This window comes from Excalfactoria chinensis, chromosome Z (genome assembly GCF_039878825.1).
Source record: "Excalfactoria chinensis isolate bCotChi1 chromosome Z, bCotChi1.hap2, whole genome shotgun sequence".
In the NCBI taxonomy this organism is placed as follows: Eukaryota; Metazoa; Chordata; class Aves; order Galliformes; family Phasianidae; genus Excalfactoria; species Excalfactoria chinensis.
In genome coordinates this window covers 21,502,806-21,524,504 of record NC_092857.1, presented here as the reverse complement: position 1 = coordinate 21,524,504, position 21,699 = coordinate 21,502,806, and the positions used below count along the sequence as shown (strand labels likewise).

Here is a 21,699-nt window from a genome sequence, read left to right as displayed (position 1 = left end):
CTCACTACATGTGTCCTACATTGCTTGTGTGAGGCCAAGAACATCCACGGTCTTTCAAATATCATTTATTCTTTCGTTCATTTTTTAATCTTTCTTTCTAACTTGCAACACAATCCCTCTGCATATTGCTTTTTTGAAATTCACAGGAATAAGAAACTTGAAGAATCATGCAATTCATACAAAACATTTATATTGGCTACACTTTTTCTTCATATTTTATTTCAATCCCCATTAAATTCCAGCAGGAATGTATCTGAGCTCTGAGTGTACAAAGTCATCAGCGCATGCTCGAACTGCCATGCATGTTACCCGCACAGTGTAGACACAACGGATGCTGTATGAACTGACTTAATGTGAAGCACCATGAGGCAATGGCCATTCTTTTCCCACCCCCACCCCCCCCCACACACACTTGCTGTGAGCAAACCGACATCTGGAGCAGACGGAGACCCACAAAAAACAGCTTGATGAGCCCCTCCACGCTGCGCTGGGATTTCAAAGAAGTGTTGGAAAAAAAGAAAATGGCCTCAAATAGACATTATAAATAGACCACGCAGCCCACCCCCTCATCACAGGAGCACATACGCCTGTGTTTGCCTGAGGGCTTCTACTGGTGGAAGGTTTCCTGAGGGCTTCTCTTGCTGGGAGGTCGCGGACTCCCAACAATCCGCACAGTGCCAAGAGGCCGAGGGCCAGCAGCGCCTGAGCAGAACCGCCAGCCAGCTGCTCCTCGTCCCGCCCACCATCTCCACACCAACCAGCCTTTCTCACCCGCCCGCAGCAGCCCGCTCGCATGCCCGCCATCCCGCTCCTCTGCTCGCCTTCACGCTGCTGGGCTGAGCTGTTGGCCACCTCCTCCGGGGCGCGTGGCAGCAGATGGGGCCGAGAGAAGCGAGGTGCACATTGCTGGTGGAGTCAATCAGCACGTGCATGTTGTGGGTGATGCCAAAGGCAAAACTGGTTATGCTTGATTGGGCAAATTTCTGTTCAGGATATGAAATTTTGTCTCTTTAAAAAGACCAGTGTGTCTGCTCATGCTATGTTCAGGGGAAAGCAGCCGAAGGTTGCCTGCCAGGACATGCTTTGCTCAGATTTGTAAACAATCCTGTCTTATATCTAAAACACTAAAAGCCAGTTGTGGTCCCAAGTCAATACTTGCTCGCATTTCACAGAAAAACAGACCTTCAGTTCTCAGTTTGCAGTAAGAAATGTCGCACAGAAATCCAACCAGCATTTGTCAAGGCTGCTCTACCAGCAGTTTGGGGTGAACCTGTTTACTGCTCCAGTCGCCAGCAGATCCTCCCTGCACTGGGTGCACCGACTGCCTTCAGAAAGTCCTCGCAGGCTGCCAAGTTTCAGGGATGCTCCTGAATAAGTGGCCATGGGCACTGTCCGTACCAGCTTGTTTAAACTGAATGCAGAACTTCAATCCTGCACCCTTTGGAGTTCAGCGTGCAGAAGGGACCTACCTGTTCCCTAGGAGTTCTTTCTGTTTTGTTTTTTTCCCATTAACCCCTCAGCCCCTCACTGGCACAGCAAACCGTGAGTTGCCTTAAAAAAAACATCCTGCAAACACACAGACATACTCTAAGTTGCAATTCCTTGCATCTGCCAAGTCATTCAGTGCAGTGAGGGGCTGATCCTTGGAACACGGTCACCATGGCTGCCAGCTTGGCAAGCAGCAGCAGCAGCATTTCACAGCTGTTTCCAGCAGGGCAGTTCCTCAAGCACTGCTTCCTCCTCCTGGTGCAGCAGATCAGAAGAGGGACTGACAAAACCCATGGCCACCCCATGGCTAATTCCAAGTCAGACAAACCTACAGCTATTTCATCCCATACGTAGGGACGGCATGGGTCTCTGTATGCACAGCACTCACTAATGGGCTGATTGCATGGCCTTCAATAATCTCTTTCTCTTTCCAAGAGGTGTGTGGGGGGGTGGGAAGCGGTGCTTGTCTCAGACCAGCAATAGTTCTGCTGGTCCTAGGGGTACCACTGTGCTGTATGTGGGACCACCACCACCGTGGGCAGACAGCAAGCACCCCCCAAGGCTGCAGGGGCCGCTCGTGCCTGCGGGACACCCGTGCTGCTCAGCTGCATGCTGCCACCCACCTACTCACACCCACTGCAAGGCAGAGCGCTGTGCCTCACTGCATCCACACCGTGCTTCCCATTCCTATCACCGTGTGTTCCCGAGAAACAACTGCTGCAGAAGAGCAGTACATTCAGATACAGAGAAAGCTTATCTTTTACATTTCCACCTATTGATCAGAGGCTGACGTCTCTTTCACAAAGTCAGTTTTACTTCCCCTTTGTTTTCTGCTCAAAGAAAATTCCCATCATCTCTTAAAGAACACAATCCAAAGCTGGAGAACTTTAAGGGTTCTTTTCCCTCTCTGAAATACTCCACTTCCTAATTCTCTGCTCTCATATTTAACATAACTCAGGGGAATCCACACAGGCAGACTGTAGATAGATGTACTGTGTCACTGTGGGTCTCCTCTCCCCTTAGCACTGGGGTGGGTGTGTGCGCTGTCTGAGACAGTCTTGGTGATCTGCTGGGATGGGACTCCTCCTCTCCTGGGTTACCCTGCACAGAAACACGAGCCTTCTCCAAGAACACCTCCAGGTGGCTTTTCTCAGCCCAAGGGAACCATGAGCACCTGGCACTGCTGGAGCCCGCAGTGCAATGAGACGTGGGTGGGAGCAGGGGGGACTCCCAGAGCAGGGATGTGTGGGGGCCTGAACTGCTCACAGCTACAGAAAGAGAAGCACACCACAGATGGATTGAGCTGATGGCAGGAAAGCAGGAGGGGCCTTCAACCACTGCCATGACTGATACCGAACCTTGGGGCTAGTGGAGGTTAAAGAATGGCAGGAATGGTGCTGCAGACTGCTGGGATTTTGGCTTTGGTTACAAAGCAGAACTCTAATGCTGACTTTGAGGAGCCTGCAGCAGTTCTGTGGCAAGCCAGATGTGCTCAGCATCATTCACGTCCTCTGTCCTCTCCTGTACAAGATGTTCTCACCTATCTCACAGCCAGTGGTGCCACGTAAGCAAATCCTTCTGACACCTATGCATTTCCCCCCCCCCAAACCTCTAACATCTTTGACCATTCCTCCCCCTTCCCACGCCTGTCAGCATAACAGCCAGCATTGAAAATGCCGTGGGCTACTGGATGCAATGACCAGCCAATATGAGCTTGTGCAAGAGCAGGCAGGGGGAGAAAGTGGGAATAAACTGCACTGGTCTCTTCGGTCCTAGGATGAGCTGCAGAGGCAGGACCGACATCTGCAAGTCCCTGAGAGGCTGTGAGACCCAGGAGCTGTGGCACCGCACCGCCGTGGGCTGACACCAGGGGCTAGCCAGCACTGCTTCTTGTTCTCAAATGCTTATCAGAACAGGTGAAATCCATCACACTTGTCAGGAGCAACTGGAGTAAGCCAAGGAACTAACTGCGTGAAGGAAAACACAGGTTTCAGGAGATGCCTGTTACTCTGCGGTATGTTCTCTGCTTAGCACCATTCGGAGGTAGTGCACGTATGCAGCATTGTTAAGAGAATGTAAACGACAGTCTGAGCGTTGCTTTGCACAGCCAGGTCCATTTCCAGACCAAACATCTGTGTCACACCGCGCACTTCAGCTGGCACGTTCAGCTATGGAGACTGCACTCGTTTGGCTGCAGTTTCTTCATGCTTTTTTTTCAATCCCCTGTCAACAGCCAGACCTAATCTCTACTGATATTTGGCCTCAAGATCCAAGGTTTTCTCCTCATCCAAATCAACCAAGCGCCTTTACTGACAGCTGGAGTTCTGCAGAGAATTCAGCTCTCTGCCATTTTTCCATTTCCCTTCCCGTGCCGTATTTCTGACAAAAGATTTTCACCTTTGGCCTTTGTGATTAAGCTCCTAACGAACAAGGTGCTCACGGGGCACTGCTCATAGCCACTTTGGTACACAACGTGAACGGCAATAAAACAAAGTAAGGTTCAGCCCCTCACTGCAGGTAAGCCTGGAGTTAGTCCCTAACCGTCAGAAAACAGAGCAGAAAACAGAAACCTTCCACAACTGACAAGATGCATCCCAAAACATTCACTTTAATTGACGCATTGCTCATTCCTGCAGGGTTTTTGTTGAAGGAATTACCCTCAGAATGCCACCAATAGCATTAAACGATACTTATTTGTGTTACATCTGTTTTAGCCCTTTATTATATTTTACCTGAAAATGTTTTTTGTTTTTTTTTTTTTTTCTTTTTTTTTTGTAGAGACTTTATAACAATATTTCTGCATTATCAGTTCATTTTGTTTGCCTCTTTCCTGGTATATGAACCAGGAAAAGGAATCCCCAGTCTGTAACAGACATTAATTCACACATTTTACTTTGTGCACATAGAAAAAAAAAAAAAAAAAAAAAAAAAAGCAATTTCTGGATCATTGAGGCATATGGATTATGAACAAGACACTCCAAAAACCAACTATCTGGACGGGAGTATACTTACAGAAAAAATCTTTTATGTCAAGAGTCAGGATTTCACAACATAACACGCTAATGCAAAATCCAGTAGCACCTGAAAGATTAAGGTAGCTGCTGCTATCACTTGCACATACTTGAAAAGATATAAGGAAAATAAATAAATAAACGAAGAGTAAAGGTACATTCTCCAGAGAACAGCAAGTGTATTTCAAAATAAATTCTGATTTTTCTTCAGCTTTTGTTAGATGTCTGCCAGTTTTGTTTGTTTTTTTCCTCTTTTTTCACTGTAATTCTTGTTGCTCTTTGCCATTTGTTTAACAAAGTTTATGCAATGTGGCTGCTCGCCTCTCCTGTATCAGACTCATGTTCGCTTTTCAACCTGTGGCACACAACAGTGTTCTCAGGTACACACGTCCCCACAGTTTCATCAAAGATAGACACAGTTCGTAACACCTGTCTCTGGGAAAAGTCACGTTTCAAAGAGGAGAACTATTATCTTAGAACAGAACTGGAGAGGCTACAGTAGGCATAACCACCTATGAATGAACTGCAAGTTTCCAATTCTAAACGCCCACCTATTGTAAATAAACATTAAAAATACTCATAGCATTCAGAGTTTATTTATATGTGCACGTAAGTCCACCTTATCCCATATTCACGTTTGACAACTGTTTGGGAATTCAAAGGTGCAGCCCTCGGTAATCGTAAAAAATGAAATGAAGCGTATTCTGCTGAATGAGAAAAGAAATTCTCAAATATCAATTTCCAATTTAAAATTTAATTTCAATAGGAAAATATTAAAAATGTGCACATCTAAATTTTTTTTTCATGTTCTTTATATACATATGTGTGTGTACGTATACATAGAAATACTCATGTACCACACATATTCACAAAATTTAAGTGGAAGTATTTCTGTCCACTATTTTCCCACATGTAAATGACATCATATCTTTAAAAATGTCAATAATAATATCATTAAAAATAATATTACATTTATCCCATCATCAAGTTTCTACTGTTGTTTGTTTGTTGTTGTTGTTTTTTTTGTTCTTTCTTCATCCTTATTATGTCCACTGAGCAATAATTAACGGGCCAGATTCTCCTTGCATTTCCTCCAATGTTATGCCAGCTAAACGCTGCTGACACCACATCAGGGGCGCATCTGGTTTACAGCAGCACACGTGACAGGAAAATCGGGCCCAAACATCCCCAGTTAAATTGAAATCTTGTGATATTTGCTCGCGTGGACCTGATGAAGATGTACACATCACTGCCTAAGATCACCGAAAGAAAAACATGTAGCTCATCACAAAGTTTTCAACCAGTAGCACACTGAATCAAGCTCCTCCACCCCATCAATAAATAAAATAGGTGAGAAAAATACCCTAAAAATATGGATAAAACTTAAACATTGTGTACATTACATACAGTATAATACATGATGGTTTAGCGTTTGGCCTAAACCACTTTCCTGACTAGTCAGGGGACACCTGATAAATCACTGGTAAAGAGAAAAAAAACAATATTTTAGAAATAAAGCACGTATTTCTAATATAAATGAGAACCTGTGTGTATTATATGGTATACACATACAGTACACACAAAAACAAACTTATCTTTTCTAGTTTTCAGTAGCAGTCTGTAAGTGGAGAAAATTATGTTGTACAAATTTATAAGCAGCTAGATTTCATGTTTAACATTCAAATAAACTTGGGGAGCAAACAGTGCATCTTTCAACTCTGAAGTCTGACGCTCATTCATACATTGTAAAAAAGCCCTCTTCAAAATTACAAGCAATTCATTTATGGCAAGAATGTACTTTGATGCAAGACACGTGACACTTGGCTTACCTTTCAGAGTTGGTTTTTGTTGTTGTTGTTGTTAAGTAAATCTATTATATAAAGAAATGTGTGGTTGCCAAAAGTCTGTTAAAATTTTCTCAAAACAACTTTAAGACCTGCTCGTTGAGGATAACTGGGTTCAATTGCTTCCTGCTTTTAAGCTTTTTTGTTAACAGTTGTGAATACTGCCTGGTGTTGTTTCAGTAAGGATGTGATATGAAGACCCATAAAAGAGTAAACACGTCTCCATCATTTCAATTTGTTATGACAGCAAGACTTTTAGAAACAGCTTTCTTGGCTGGACAAGTTCAGTGTCCGAGTAGTCCCTTGCAACAGCTCTTGCCCTTAATGCAGTCTATAATAAATATTGCTCCCCATAAGCCATTATTCACAAAATCTGAAGCTCATGTGACATTCTGAAAAAGCCTCCTGCAGCACAGGCTAACAGTTCATTCAACATAGGTATTTATATATGTAGCAAGGCCAGACAACAAATGACCAGCTATTTCTCCTTATCTGTGCATGTCAAATCTTACATTTAAAATTCTCATTTTTCTTCTTTTCTTTTTCTTTTTTTTTTTTCTTTTTTTCTTTTCTTTTTTTTTTTTTTTTTTTTCCCTCAGGGACTCACCTTGCCATCATTGGTTGGCTTCAACATACAGGTTTAGTGGAAGATAGTATCTCACTGTAATTACATGGAATTCATATGATAATGTAAACCTTACAGTGGACAATATTGTAGAACACCAGAGTAAGCTCCATAAAGAAATACGGTATATCCCAGTATATATATAGATTAAAAAAACAAACCAACGAACAAAAACCAGCTGATCAACCAACTGAAATACCCAAAAGGAAGAACTTTACACAAGCAATTAGGAACTTTGTTTCAATTAAAGATGCAAATCTCTCTCACTCCTGGCAAGAATAAACTGGTAACAGCACTGTTTCTCCACAGCGCAAAGAATCCTGAGAAATTATTAAGAACAACAAAATACGGGGCTGTCATCACTAAGTTCTTGCACAAAACACAGCAATTAAATATCTTAAACAAAGAAAACAGGAGATAACCTATATTGTGTCTTTCACGAAAAAGGGATGTGATCTGGGACACTGGTAATTCTTCCATCGCCGATAATTAGAAAAGGATTGCATTCAATTACTGTTAATATCATTCAAGTTATCTATGGCCAATAAAGTACAAGGAGGTAATTTGTAATTCAAGTTTTTTGTTGTTTGTTGTTTGTTTGTTTGTTTTTCTTCAGCTAGCTACAAGCCGAGTTCTGAATTTTACATTTAAATATGACTCAAATTTAAAACAAACCCTCTCAGAGGAGCATTTATAATTTTGTGCAACTTTGATGCAGAGCCCAACAAAGTCCTATGAAGAGAGACAGTGCATCTTTAAGCTGATTGGCACTGAAATCCCATTTTCTTTAGCTGCATTCTATTAGCTTGGCCAAGTTATCTCGTAATTCTGTTAGTTCAAATATTTTTCCGTCAAGAATTTCTAAAAGTGTCTTCAAGTTATTGCGAAAAGCTTCTTGCTCATTCTGACTTTTCTCCAGACGTTGCTCTAGGTCAGACAGCTGGCCTTCCAGGTCTTTGTTTCGAATTTCTACTTCCTTCAGAGAAAATACATAACATGTTAATGCGTTGTCTACAAAGAGAAAGCAGTCAAACCTCCTCCTGGTATCTGTGAGCTACTTTTGTTTTCAGAACCATTTCTAATCCTTTAAAGTTTCTACGGCACCAAAACTAGAACTCACATTTCTATTAGGACTCAACATCTACCCCTATTCAGCGCATTCTGAATTCGTACTTACAAACACTAACATTCTTAAAACACCTCCTTCCTTTACAGCAGCTTTGCACCTCAAAGCTTTCACAGAGCTGCTTTCAGACCAACACATTTCACCCAGCCTCTGTGCAGATACTCAAAACCCTCCTGGAAATCTCCACGTGCAACTGGCTGTAGGGAACCTGCAGTAGCAGGGCACTGGACTAGGTGGATCTCCAGAGGCCCCTTCTGTTCAATGCAATTCTCTGATTCTGCAACAGAATTTTGGCCACTGGTCTTGAACAGCACAAATGACAGGAATTAGCCCTTGCAGCCAGCACGATAATTATATTAATCCATTTGACACAGATCAACATAGTTGCCAAAGGATTAAAGGAAAAAACTAACTGAAAAAGACTGTTTGTAGGCACAACATAAATGAAAACAGATGTGTGCTTAGGTAATGACTAGCTACCTCACAGCTGAGAGAAACAAAGGAGCTGATTGTCACACAGCCAACACCCACTGCAGGTTATCCTGCCCCCAACCCTGCAGACCAAGCTCTGGCAAGAACCACGCCATGCTGTGCTGTGGGGGCTCAGCACCCTGAGACCCTGAGACCTAGCAGCCATGTCCAGGGTGAGCTGGGGAAGTCCCTGCTGGGATGACACAGTCCTACCCATAGCTCATGCAGAACTGACTTAGTCAGTTTCTATTAATTATTAATCTCTGGAAAACACTACTTCCTAACTGTTATTTTTGACCCTCACACATCTTCAGCCTTGATTAGCGTTAGTGATTTTTATAACAATACTGAATTGAAAATTCATGTCCTGCTAGCATGCAGCCTCCTGCTGCACATCAGTTTGCCTCAAAACCATTCCCTATTAATGGAAGAAAAGGAGAGGTATCCATGTAGTACCATCTGTTCCTTTAGTTGTATCATTTCCCTTTATACGCAGTTAATCTCATCTGACAATATGACACTGATGATCCATTCCGACCCTGGACTTTGTTTTTAGATGCTCTAATAGAAGACGTAATAACTTCTTGTATGTTATTTCCTTTCAGAAAATAAATAAAATATTAAGAAGTCATGTTTGTTATTTGCACTGCATGGATCTCTTGGGGAAGTCAGAGAAGGATCAGAATATTCCGACCATACACAACAGCTATACTTAGGGATCAGGCACAGTAATAAAGATATCTTATCATGAGAGTCACACTCATCGTGACTCATTCACATTTCTTAACTAATGAAATTATTAGTTAAAAAGGGCCCTGATATTTACCCTGCGCAGTGACAGCACACTGCTACCTACTGCAATTTGCCTATTATTGGTTTCTAATTAATTCCCAGACACAAGTGTGTCAGAAATGCAAAATATCTTGAAATAGTAATTTTTTGGACAGTGCTTTTCATACAGGCTGCATTCCAATTAGTTACGTAATCCATATTTTAGCACAAGATGGGAAAACAGAAATCAGAGGAGAAAGGGATACAGACCCTAGAGACAATCACCCTAAAAACAGGCAACAGGTCCACTACATTAACACATGTGGGATGGTCACTCTGGGGCTATGGATGAAAACACCATTTCTGTGACATCACAGACATAGGGTGAAGGATTCAGAGAAGGCTGTTACTATCAAAGCAAGGGGAGTGCTGCAGTGAGCGAAGATTCAAGACCTTTTAAAAGAGCTGCATCTGGTCAGCTGGTCAGCAACAAGCTTGATCCTGAAGAACATCAACTTTTATCTCTTAAGACAGCTTTAAACTTATTTCAGTAGAACCATGTACAACCATTTTAAGAAGCTGATCACCCACAAAGTGACATATGGACACATGTACAAAATATACCAGTTTGTTTACTGAAGATACATATACAAAAAAAAAAGAAGCTGCAAATTTTATAATTTTTAATAAAAGCTCAGCCTTCTTTAATTCTGAGACATTTTTAATCCTTTACTAGTCTGTCCTTATTCCACTTACTAAGGAGGGCTGCTTCCCAACTCACTGCTACTTTTCATGAGGTCTCATACTGATATTATGACATACAAGAACAATTTCTAACTTTCATTATTATCTCTTTTTTAAGTCTCTCAGATAAGTTCCTCTTCAGATGAAAATTCCCATGCTTAGTCTAAACTCAGCAACAATTTTTGGAACAGTGGGACAGATGTACTAAAAACTACCTTCAAAGAAACACTGTAATAACACACTTAAATAAAAAAATAAATAAATAAATAAATAAAAAGACGGGGTAAAATGAATAAAGTACTTTTGGTACTTTTGTTTTTATGTGGTTCGTTCTGTAGGTTAAAATGAGATTTGAGTTCCAATTCATATAATGTATTTCAAAGAACACTTGTTTAACCATCATTCAGCTGTGTACAGCTTGATGGAGCTTGCGTTTCGTGTGGTTTAGGTCAAGGTGTACAGGGAACAGTGATGGCCAAATTTAGCACTTTGGATTTGGAACTATTTAATGCCTGAGTTTCCAGTTGTATCAAAATTCTGAAGTCTGAATTCAAATTCATTTCAGCTTCAGGTCTCCCTTAATCTGGAGGCCTCCCAACAGGAGCATGTCTACACTGGCTGGTTAGCCTGGCAACAGGAAGGCACAGGTACAGATGTAGCAAGGAGGAGCATACTGCTTCCAGATGCTGAGGTATCTGGCAACCAATAAAAAAACAGTAAAAACACAATAATTCTAAGTAATTCCAGGAAAATGTCAAATTCTGTTTTTAAAGTCCGTACTTCACAGTAACATTTTAACCTTAATCAGAGTAGGCTTTGAAGCTGATTACAGACTCATCCCAACGTGATGACACACAGTCTGACAATTCAGTGGCACACAAGACTATGACAAGATACCGCTGTGAAAATGAGACTGGCTCCAGAGTTGGGTGGAGATTTACGGTGTTCTAAATGGAATCTGGGTCAGTTCCCTCTGGAAAAAAGTAATATTTTATTGCAGGTGGAAATTGTGGAATAAATTCCTAAGGAACATCCTGACCCACCACGTACAGAGTTATCTGGCAGCTTCAACCAATACAGCATAAATTGCTGATGTAATCTGCTCACTTGAAGACCATTTTGCCCTTCTATCTAAATGAAGACGGTACACTATAGCTCACCTGTAACTTCTGGGTCAAAGAATCCCTCTGTGCCTGGAGCTCTCTGGCATTGTCAATTTCTTGTTTCAATCTTTCGATTTCCTAAAGAAGAACAAACAGTTCCTTTAACAAGATGCTATTATGGTCTGGCTTCAGTGCAGGTAAGATGCCTTCTTCTTCTCTTGAATAAGCCGTAGCAAAAGTACCAAAATGGGCAACTGGCTACCACCATCTTAAGCCATGCTCCCACTATTCCTGAATCACAATCCTAAAAAGGCAATTCAGTTGTGAATAAATAACAATACTATTTTCTTTGTTACATAAGTCCAAACTTCTTCCGCTTCAAAAGACGAAACGATTTCTCTCCTAGTATATTAAAGGTTCTTGCAGTTGAAAATTGTATACTTTATGCTCTACTACAATTCAACCATTTTTTTCATGAGGAAAATCCAATTTTCATCTGTATTTTATTGTATTAGAAAAAAACCTGCCTGCTTTGGCCATTGATTTCTGTAAGAAACTTGAAGCTAACAAATACATTTAAACAGAGGGGCTGTACTTGCCTTTCTTTTGCTAAGAGGTCTTTGCATTCAGCATCTCAGCATAATTTGAAAGAGCATGAGAGGGTACTAAAATGGGAAATGTTACCAACACGAAGTTTATCTCAAATATGAGGGAGCCCGAAGAAGGTTTTCTTCCATTTTGGGAGGACATTCTTTTTATTCCCCTGCATCCTCCTCAGAAGGAGCTAACAACAGCACCAAACTCTGCTAGAGGCAAGACCCTGCAGGTCACACTGGGTCTCCAAAATCCCACTCCAGTGCAAGCTTTGTCTTTCATGGAGGGCTCAGAGAATCTGGTCTTGAACAGGGCAAACAAGCCATTGTATGAGGCTCCTTTCACCTTTTTTCCTATCCTAAAAGGGTTGATTCTCAGTCATTCTGTAGTGTAAATCTGCTTTCCTCTAGGACCCATGTCAGTATAGGTCTTATTCCAATCTCTTCCATTTTTCAGGTGATGGGTCTAGCACAAAGGCAGATGGCACAAGAAACATCATTCCTGTTACTGTCTGGAGATTTGGCTTGATTTGAAGAAAAGGTCTGATCATAGGGATCATAAAAGTCAGCTATATTAACACAGCTTGAAAAACAGATTGGCCTGAAAAGAGTATTGATCTTTTTCTTGCTCCAAACCCCACTCTCTAGAAAAAGAAAGCACTCTTATGACCATCTTCCTTCTTACTGAGTGTTCATAGCATCAGTGTGATGATAATTGCTCTAAAGAAACTATTTGTGCCACAAGGTAGATTTATTTTTGCAAAGGAAGATCTCAGAAATGCCTCAAAGGAAGAAAAAGATACACTTCTTTAGTTCTTCAGATGACCAGCTCTACATTCAATTGCAGTTATATAGTAAAAAATATTAATCTTTCCAAATCAGCTAAACAATTATTTTAACTTTTTAACACGTACAGGAAATAACAGTATTTACCAATCACTGCAAGATTAATATATCTTTATAAATGATGTAACAGTAAATAAATAAACAAACATTAGCAAATACCTCTTCTTTCTTCTTCAGCGTAGATTCTAACTCCTGTATTGTCTGGTTTAATTCTGTTTTATGTGTGTGGACCGCATTTGCTTGACTGCTCACACACTCTAGCTCAGTCACCTGTTGAAATAATTAGTAGCAACACATACAAAATTAATTGCTACAGTTTCAAGGTACCATTACTTCTTTGCATAAGTAGCTGCATTTGAAATATTATCACTCTTAGTTCTGGGTGACTTATGTGATGAAAACAAAGACATTCTTATGAAGCCTGCATAAAATTTCTCAAAAAACATTTTTGCAGAAAATGGCTACCATGTTTACTGCAATAGCTTGGAAACAATACATTTAACATGTTGCAGGCTAATTTAACATTAATTAAAAGTAATACTTACTAATTATTTTATCGAAGCAGCTTTATTACTATTTCAGCAACAGTAATGTCTAGATGAGTAAACACAGATCTGTCCATTTAACTTACCTCTCCATCTGACATTTTTAATGTTTCATCATCTTAATCAACCAAGCCACGATGTTCCCTCCTTTCCTAGCAAGCCAATTAACATTTCTCAGCCTCATTTTCTGACACTGCTTCAAGTGCAACAGCAGACACTCTGCTACCAATGCACAGCTGCCAACTTCTTGCATCCTCTTGATTCAGATCTCATCTCACAGTCACAAAGCCAACAGCTAATGGCACAATTTGGATTGGTGCAGTTCCTCTTTATTAGCAGGCAGCATTCTCTGTCTGCCCTTGGATAAGATACCTGGCAATGGTATATACCCTTTTCATTTTACTTCTTTAATTGAAGAGATGTAGATATCCTGCCATTCATAAAAATTAACATGAAAAAAATGCACCGAAGACATAAAACAGAGTTTGCACAGAAAGCCTTTGTTTACAGACCTCTCAAACTGCAGATTAGAGAACTTCCTCACCACATGTCTACATGGGTATCTGCACCAAAACACCACTGATAAATAACAAATTGTCAAAAATGTATGTCATTTACAAAACAACTGCTTTTTTCTTTTTTCTTTTTCTTTTTTTTCAGAATATATCCACCTGTCAATCTTAGTCTTGAATAGAGTTGCGTCATCAAACTACAGAACAAATCTGTCTCGAAAACTTCTTAGAAGAAAGGATGTTTCCACGCTACCCAGTTTGGTAAGGAAAACTTTTAATTCTCAATTTAACTTCCTAAGAAAAGCAGATCCCAGACAGTGGACAGGTAGACTTCAGGACAAAGTTCTTGCTCTGATTTTTGAGAAATCGAGATTAGTGCCCTTCGTCACCAATGCCAGTGAAGCCACTGTCATGCCAGTAATTTCAGATTCTGAATTGTTTGTAGGTTTAAATGGAGATTACAGGGTACAGGGAGAAGTTGAGAGAAAGCCAAGATTGAAATAGAAAAAATTAAAACAAATTCCTTCTCAGCTTTTCCCTTCTGAGTCACAGAGCATGAACCTTCCCTGTTTAACAGTCATGGCTAGTCTAGGTTCTCCTCCTGGAAAGCTGTCATTTGGCATTTTTGCACATCAGGTTTATAGATGTTGAGACACTTAGACTACAGCAATTCTCGGGAGGGATAAGGGAAATTAGGGAAGAGAAGATAGCTTGACAACATGCCTAACATGAATACACTAAGAATTATCTCATTTACTGAAACTGTCCCAGAAGAAATATGTGCGCTCATAACAAATCAGTAACAACAGTTTATTCAGGTTTATATGTGGCTTGAGCATTATGACTGCAGACTTAAATTATTTTCTCTGTTTGCTAAAATTACACACAAATGTATATATACATATATAGAGATTTTTTTTTTACTACTACCAGTTGCAACTGTTACAGTGTTCACTACAATAATGACACAAACACAAATGACCAGAATGCAATACACTGGCTGGGATAAACCTATATGTAAAGAGCATCTGAACTAACGTGCTGTTTTACACTATTCTGTGCAAACACATCAAGAATGACAAAGTCATATAACAATTTAGGCTGGAAGGGGCGCTCCTTTGATTCAAGCCCTCATTCAGAACTGGACACATTTTGAAGTCATGTTTGGTGCTAAGGGTCTTGTCCAGTCAAGAACCATTCACCATTCAGTAGAGCTGCCACACTTTTACACATTCCTGCGTTTCTGCTCTAGGCTCAGCATAAATCCTGCAGCTAATGCTTTATGTTGAGTTCTAGTTCATATCAAACTTTTGCTACAACTTCCAAACTAATCTACTCCTTCTAAAGTTTAACCTGTTGAACCTTTCCAACCATTTCTGCTCAACCAAATCTTCAGTCCAATAGTGGAAGCCCCTGTGAACCCAGGGTTCATAGTGTTGATTTAGGAACCCAGTTCCAGATCCTCTCCTGTCTGTTGTAAATATCTGGAACAATATATAGTAACCTCAAAGAAGGCCAGTCTATCATATAAAGCAGTTGTATCCCGGCTCTTACTAAACAGTAGTAATAGGGAGTCTGGGGAAATTAAGGCTTCCCTTTGGTCAAGGAGGATCTGGTCAGCAATCATCTAGACAAACTCAACACAGATAAGTCCATGGGCCCTGATGGAATGTACCCATGAATGCTGAAGGAGCTGGTGGAGGTGTCTGCCACGCCACTCTCTACCGCCTTCGAAAGGTCACAAAGAACAGGAGGGGTATCTGAGGTCTGGAGAAAAGCCCTGGGAGGAATAACCACATACACTGGTACAAGTCAGAGGCTGACCTGTTGGAAAGGAGCTCTGCAGAGAAGAACCTGGGTGTCCTGGTGGACAACAGGTTGACAATGAATAGGCCTTCGTGGCCATAAAGGGCAACGGTTTCCTGGGATGCATGAAAAAGAGTGTGGCCAGCAGGTCAATGGCAGTGGTCTTTACCCCCTTCTTTGTCCTGGTAAGGCCACAGCTGGAGTACTGTGCCCAGTTTTGGGCTCACCGGTTCAAGAAAGGTAGGGAACTTCTAGAAAGAGTCCAGAAGAGGTATACAAATGTGATGAGGGGCTTTGAGCATCTACCTTGTGAGGAAAGGCTGAGAGACCAACTGTATTGCTGCTAGCTGGAAATGCTGCCTGGAAGAGACCATTTATGGCTGCATGGCTCACATGAACACTCCTCAGTGTGCTCTGGGCAATGCTAACTCAAGACATTCTGAAATCATTTAAGCAAATACAGCTGATTTTGCTTGAGTGAGTGGGTTCCACTATACAGATCTTGCCAACAGTCAAGCACTCCCAGAAGGGCAATTAATTACCCATACTAAAGGGGTTGTGATGTGGACTATAGCCCAGCTTTTCCCTGGGCAAAAACGTATTTCTGTAATTCCGTGATTTCTTCATGCTTATGCAAGAAAATAATGCATTGTTCAACAGTTTTGTTCAGTGCTTTTTTAAAAAGCAGTAACAATAAATAAATAAATAAAAATAAAAAATAAAATTAATTAAAAAGACATGGTTACTTTAATCAGTCTTATTTAAATGCCTCTTCCTATACAAATCTGAAAAGATGCCACATATTTTCATGATGCTCTCTTCCTCAGTGTGTCTTCACATAAGAAAATCATTTTATGACCTTTTAAGAGTAAGATGGGTTGGAAAACTATGCAACACAAAGCATACGTGATTGAAAACAAAAGTAACAAAAGATAAAGCTCCAGGCAAAAACCTGGATAACGTTTACTTGCTCATTTTCCTGTTTCAAATTGATTTTTTTTTCTTTTCCTTGTGATCACTGGTCCAAAAAAACCCACTTAGAATAACTATTTAAGCATTACGCACAGAGAAAGGCACAGAAGAATGGTTGACCTGAGAGGATGTGCTAGCCAACAAAAGCTAATAAGAAAAGCAATATGAAATTTTTTAGGATAGTTGAAATGGGTCTAGGGGAGTAAAAATGTGTATCTGACAGGAAAATACATACTTGAATCAAAATGTTTAGCTTTTCTCCTTTGCTTATCCCCCAGTGTCACACAAAGATGGCCACCCTTCACAAGTCTCTCTCTCTCTAGCATTTTTAAAATACCACTCTGGATTTCTTTAAAATTGGAAACTAGTCCCACTGTGAGGATAACAGACCTTAAGCAGAAAATTACTGCCTCTTCTAAATCAGAAACTCCTCTTTTAGAAACATAATTTCAAAAACTGAAAGCAAAGTTACTGTTTTCCCACATACCTTCTGCAAACTTGAGTGTAACAGTTATGAAAATTAGCTTTTCCAGAGCTTACTATGTTGTTTCTAACCTTTTAATACTCCTCAGATCACCTCTCTTGAACATTTGGTCAATATTTAACATCATTTAACATGACTTGGACAAGAGCTACTTTACTAATTTTTTTCAAGACTTTCAAGCACAATATGAATTTGAATACAATTCCAGATTAATAGAATATATATGTATTAATAGAATATATATGATTTGTCTATTTTCTGGGCACTTGGGACTCATCAATTGGTACGCTCATTTGTTTCAAATGCATTAAAAAATACCAGCAAAATGGTAACCCCACTGTTTCAATTAAATTGCCAGGCTAACCATACTTACCCTGCAAAATGCTTATCTGTTTGCTTTATAAACAAACGGCACCACATGACTCATATGCAAATTAAATTAATTAGGAAGGAAGTTAAACTTGGACAATTTGTTTCTTTAATCAATCATTCTAAATTTAAATCTAACGTAGGTTCAGACTGCTCTGTAGGAAGAGGAGGGACACATTCTTGAAGGGAGAATGACAAGAGGGAGGTAAGACAAAAAAGGGTGTATTGTCAGTATTTTTATTTTATTTTATTTTTTTAATTAAAATTCCATTCATCAGTTTCCTGTTAACAAATTTTCTGTCAGCTTATTTCCAATTTTAGGAGATTTCCTTCCTCACTCAGGTAAGACCCAACAGTTATTCACAGAAAACTCACACTGGTGCTAATAAATGAACACCGACTTCTCAGCAACTAAGAAGTCCACAATATTAGCTATGAACCAGCAAGAAATCACACATCTGCATGTTTGAAATTGAATCTCGGCTATTCAATTATTAATGCAGGTGATGAAAATGAAGAAGTTACTGATAAGGGTCTGTAAGGATGGCTTATATGGAGTCTCATGCTTTTTTAAAGATATTTAAGACATAATTTAAAGTATCTTGTTTTCTTTAGGTAGCACAGAAATGGTCCAATAAAATGGTACTATTGCTGTATGCTCATGCATTTTTTCAGTGCCCATTTTAAAATTTCCTTTAATAATAGTGAAATCAGGGTCCATTATTTGTAAGGTGTTCTTGATGATTGCGTAAGACTTGTTCGTACTCATTTCATTTACTGGATGAGGGAACCAGAATATAAGAAGATAACCATATCTTATTTCCTAAGAAACTTTGGTAAAACGACAACCTGGAATTCAGGAGTTTACCTCTTTGTTCTTTTAGAAATACCCAAGAACTCAATCACTTCCCTTCACAATGGTATTACAGGTTTCTTCTCCTGCAGATGAATGATCTTCAAGGACTGTAGCATTCTTAGTATGCAGTGTTGTTATTACACTGTGCAATTGCCCAGTGTCATAGGATGATTTACTTTAGCAGCTAGCATGCAAGAAATGCACAGTTTTCATTTTTTACTTGACAAAGGTGAAACTTTCAGTTACTTTCCATAATGCACATCACCATTCAATCCTTTCCTTTCTATGACAGCAAGATTAATGTTAGTATCAATCCTATTTTGTTTGTCTGAAGTAGCTACTTCAGACTTCTATTTTTTTACCAAGCTGTTCTAAGCTCACGAGTCCCTTCTTGACTTCAAAAAGCTGCACAGGATGTGTAGGAGTGCTCCCCAGCCCTGTTTAAGGGATATCTCTGTTGTTAAGCTGCTTCTGAGCAGATCAGAGGACCGGAGGTTTAGAAATCTCAGTTAAGCTCCTGACTGGGCATCGTATCTTCTCAAAACTATTATCTGTTTATTAGAAGGAAAAATCCATACAAGAATTTAGTGAACTTTTGAAAAATATGTCTGACAAAATACCAATATACAATATTTCTGACTTAAGCTCATAATATATCAGAAGAGAACACAAAACTTTAATTTATGGAGACCTTTACACTCAGTCACACTGAAGCTGTATTCTATTTATCCTCAGCTCCAGGCATTATTAATGCAGAAAATAAGCAGGAGAAAGAAGATAAAAGCCTCAGAGAAGCAATTAAATAAAAACAAACTAAATGAATTTTTTTTATGCCATCAGAACAAAATACAGAGACACTGTAGCTTTGTCTCTATATTTTAAAAATGCAAACTGTTATGCAAAGAAAAACTATTTCAGTCAAATTTAAAGCAGTTAGAGAATACAAAATGCTGGGTTTAAAGTAATTTAAAACATCTCAAAAAGCAAAGCTTACCATGAGTACTGTATGAGAGTGGGAAGCTCTGCAGTGGGACCTGGATAGGATGAGTTGATGGGCCGCATCCAATTGAATGGCATTCATTGAGGCTAAATGCCAGGTCATGACATATCTATGTAGCAGCTTAGGCTTGGGGAAAAGTGTCTGTAAAGCTGCCCAGCAAGCACCAAGGGGTGCTGGTCAACAGCCGGCTGAACATGAGCCAGTAGTGCAACCAGGTGGCCAAGAAGACCAGTGGTATACTGGCTTCTATCAGAAACAGTACGGCCAGCAGGCGTAGGGAACTGTCCCACTGTAATCAGCAGTGGGGAGGTCACACCTTGAGAACTGTTTTCAGTTTTGGCCCCCTCACTACAAGGATATGGAATCGCTGGAATGTGTCCAGAAAACAGCAGCAAAACTGATAGGAGAACTCTAGAAAAAAAAAAAAGAGGAGCAGCTGAGGGAACTGAGACTGTTTAGTCTGGAGAAGAGGAGGCTAAAGGGAGACCTCTTTACTCTCTACAAATACCTAAAAGGAAGTTGCTGCAAGGCGGATATCCATCTCTTTTCTCAGGTAACAAGTTAGGATGCAAGGAAATGGCCATAACAAGTTGTGCCATGGGAGGTCTGGATTGGACAGCAGGAAGAATTCCTTCACAGAGATGGTGGCCAAGCATGGGAATGGGTTGCCCAGGGAAGTGGTGGAGTTCCCATCCCTGAATGTAGTTAAGAAACATTCAGATGCAGCACTAACAGACAAGATTTAGTGATGAGACTCGGTAGGTAAGTTAATGGTTTGGAACAGAGATCTTGAATGACTTTTCCAACCCCTATGATTCTATGAACCATAAGATTCATTTTATCACAGTGAATAATAGAAATTATGAGTGAGATATAAAGCAAAACATAAGTATGTCTGTAAGTAAATTATGACATACTTGAAACTGATGAAAAAGGTACCATAAGATCTTCCCATAATAAATAGTATTACCAACAAAAAGACATAATTTATTTGAAGAGGCAACTATTTGTGTAAATAAGGCTATTTATAAGGCTATTTATGCAAAGAGAAAACTAAAAATAAAAATAATAACATAAAATTTACTAGTATGTATTTACCAATATGCATTGCACTACTTCTCCCCACCACCACTCTTCGCAGAGGATATGAGTCTGCTGTGTCTTTCAGATAGATGACTCAGGCACCAAACTAAATTAAATTATATATAAACCACAAAATATATTATTAAACTGCACTAAACATAGCAGCTAGAGCTGGAAGTACCGTTCTTAAATTTGGAAGCGGGTCTATAGTACAAGAGTATGACCTTTGTAAGTGAGCATATCTATCTAATGCATGGAGATGTACTCACATCTTTCTTCTCCAGCATGCAAGATGCTGTAATAGCCACCTTGCGCATATAAAACAACTAGATTGCAGCTAAACAGGCAAACGAATTGCCAAAATTTTCTTTATCCTTTTAGTAAATTTTTCTATAAGTATTTCTAAAAATCATTTATTCACCCTTTTTCAACACAGTTCCTTTTGGATCAAACAGCATTTCACTTTTGAATTGGCATCATATGCAAGTTGCAGCACGGCCAACTCTACATAGATATTAGAAAAAACAGGGCAGAAAAATATTGGAACAGGTTGTGCAGAGGCACTCTGGATTCTCCATCTTTCAGGACTTGACTCATGGTCCTCAGTAACCCATTCAAGTCTGGAGCTGGATCTAACTTCAAAGTCAGCCATGCTTTTAGTGTGGAGTTGGGCAAGATAAGTTGCAAGTTCCCCTTCATGTTAAATGATTCTGTGGTACTGTGAAATAAAGATGGATTTTGTCTCATTTGACTAGAGGCATTTATAGAGGACTAGCTGTGATATGAGGGACAAGCACTTACAGAAGCAAATTCACCTAATTATATTAGTAAGTTTTCTTACTCTAGTGCACTTATTTACGTCTTTGCTTTTATATGAATTATATCTATAAAAAAGGACCACCATCTTAGACATTATATGTAACTTTCATTATCTCAGTGGAGATGGATTCCACAGCTTAACAGATAAATCTCAGACACATGTATTAATTGGGAGAATAGAGCAAACTCCTGCCAAAAAGGAATTAGGAGCACAGGTGAACAGGAAGCTGGGCATGAACCAGCAATGTGCCCATGCAGCCCAGAAAGCCAACCAGATCCTGGGCTGCATTATAAGAAGTGTCAGCAGGGCAAGGGAGGTGATCCTGCACCTCTGCTCTACACTGGTGAGGCTTCACCTGGAGTGCTGCATCCAGATATGGAGCCCTCAGTACAGGAGAGACATGGACCTGTTGGACCGTGTCCAGAGGAGGGCCACAAAAATGGTCCAAGGGATGGAACACCTTCTCTGTGAGGAAGGCTGAGAGAGCTGGGGCAGACCGGCCTCAAGAAGAGAAGGCTCTAGAAAGACCTGAGTGTGGCCTTTCATTATCTAAAGGAGTGATATAAGAAAGAAGGGAACAGACTTGCAGCCTGGAAAGCTAGCTGCATCCTGGGCTGCATCAAAAGAGGG

The 21,699-nt window shown here is 40.1% G+C and overlaps 1 protein-coding gene across 1 annotated transcript in view; it reads right to left on the bottom strand.

Moving 5' to 3' along the window:
• Positions 1–6,935: 6,935 nt before the first annotated feature.
• Positions 6,936–21,699, bottom strand: part of HOMER1 (homer scaffold protein 1) — an 84,872-nt gene continuing 70,108 nt past the window's right edge. Inside the window, exons 7-9 of the mRNA XM_072358915.1 lie at positions 12,782–12,892; positions 11,241–11,321; positions 6,936–7,944 (exon numbers count right to left, since the gene is read on the bottom strand). Of these exons, the coding sequence (XP_072215016.1) occupies positions 7,756–7,944; positions 11,241–11,321; positions 12,782–12,892 (381 nt within the window). The 3' untranslated portion in view covers positions 6,936–7,755. The remainder of the gene's footprint in view (positions 7,945–11,240; positions 11,322–12,781; positions 12,893–21,699) is intronic.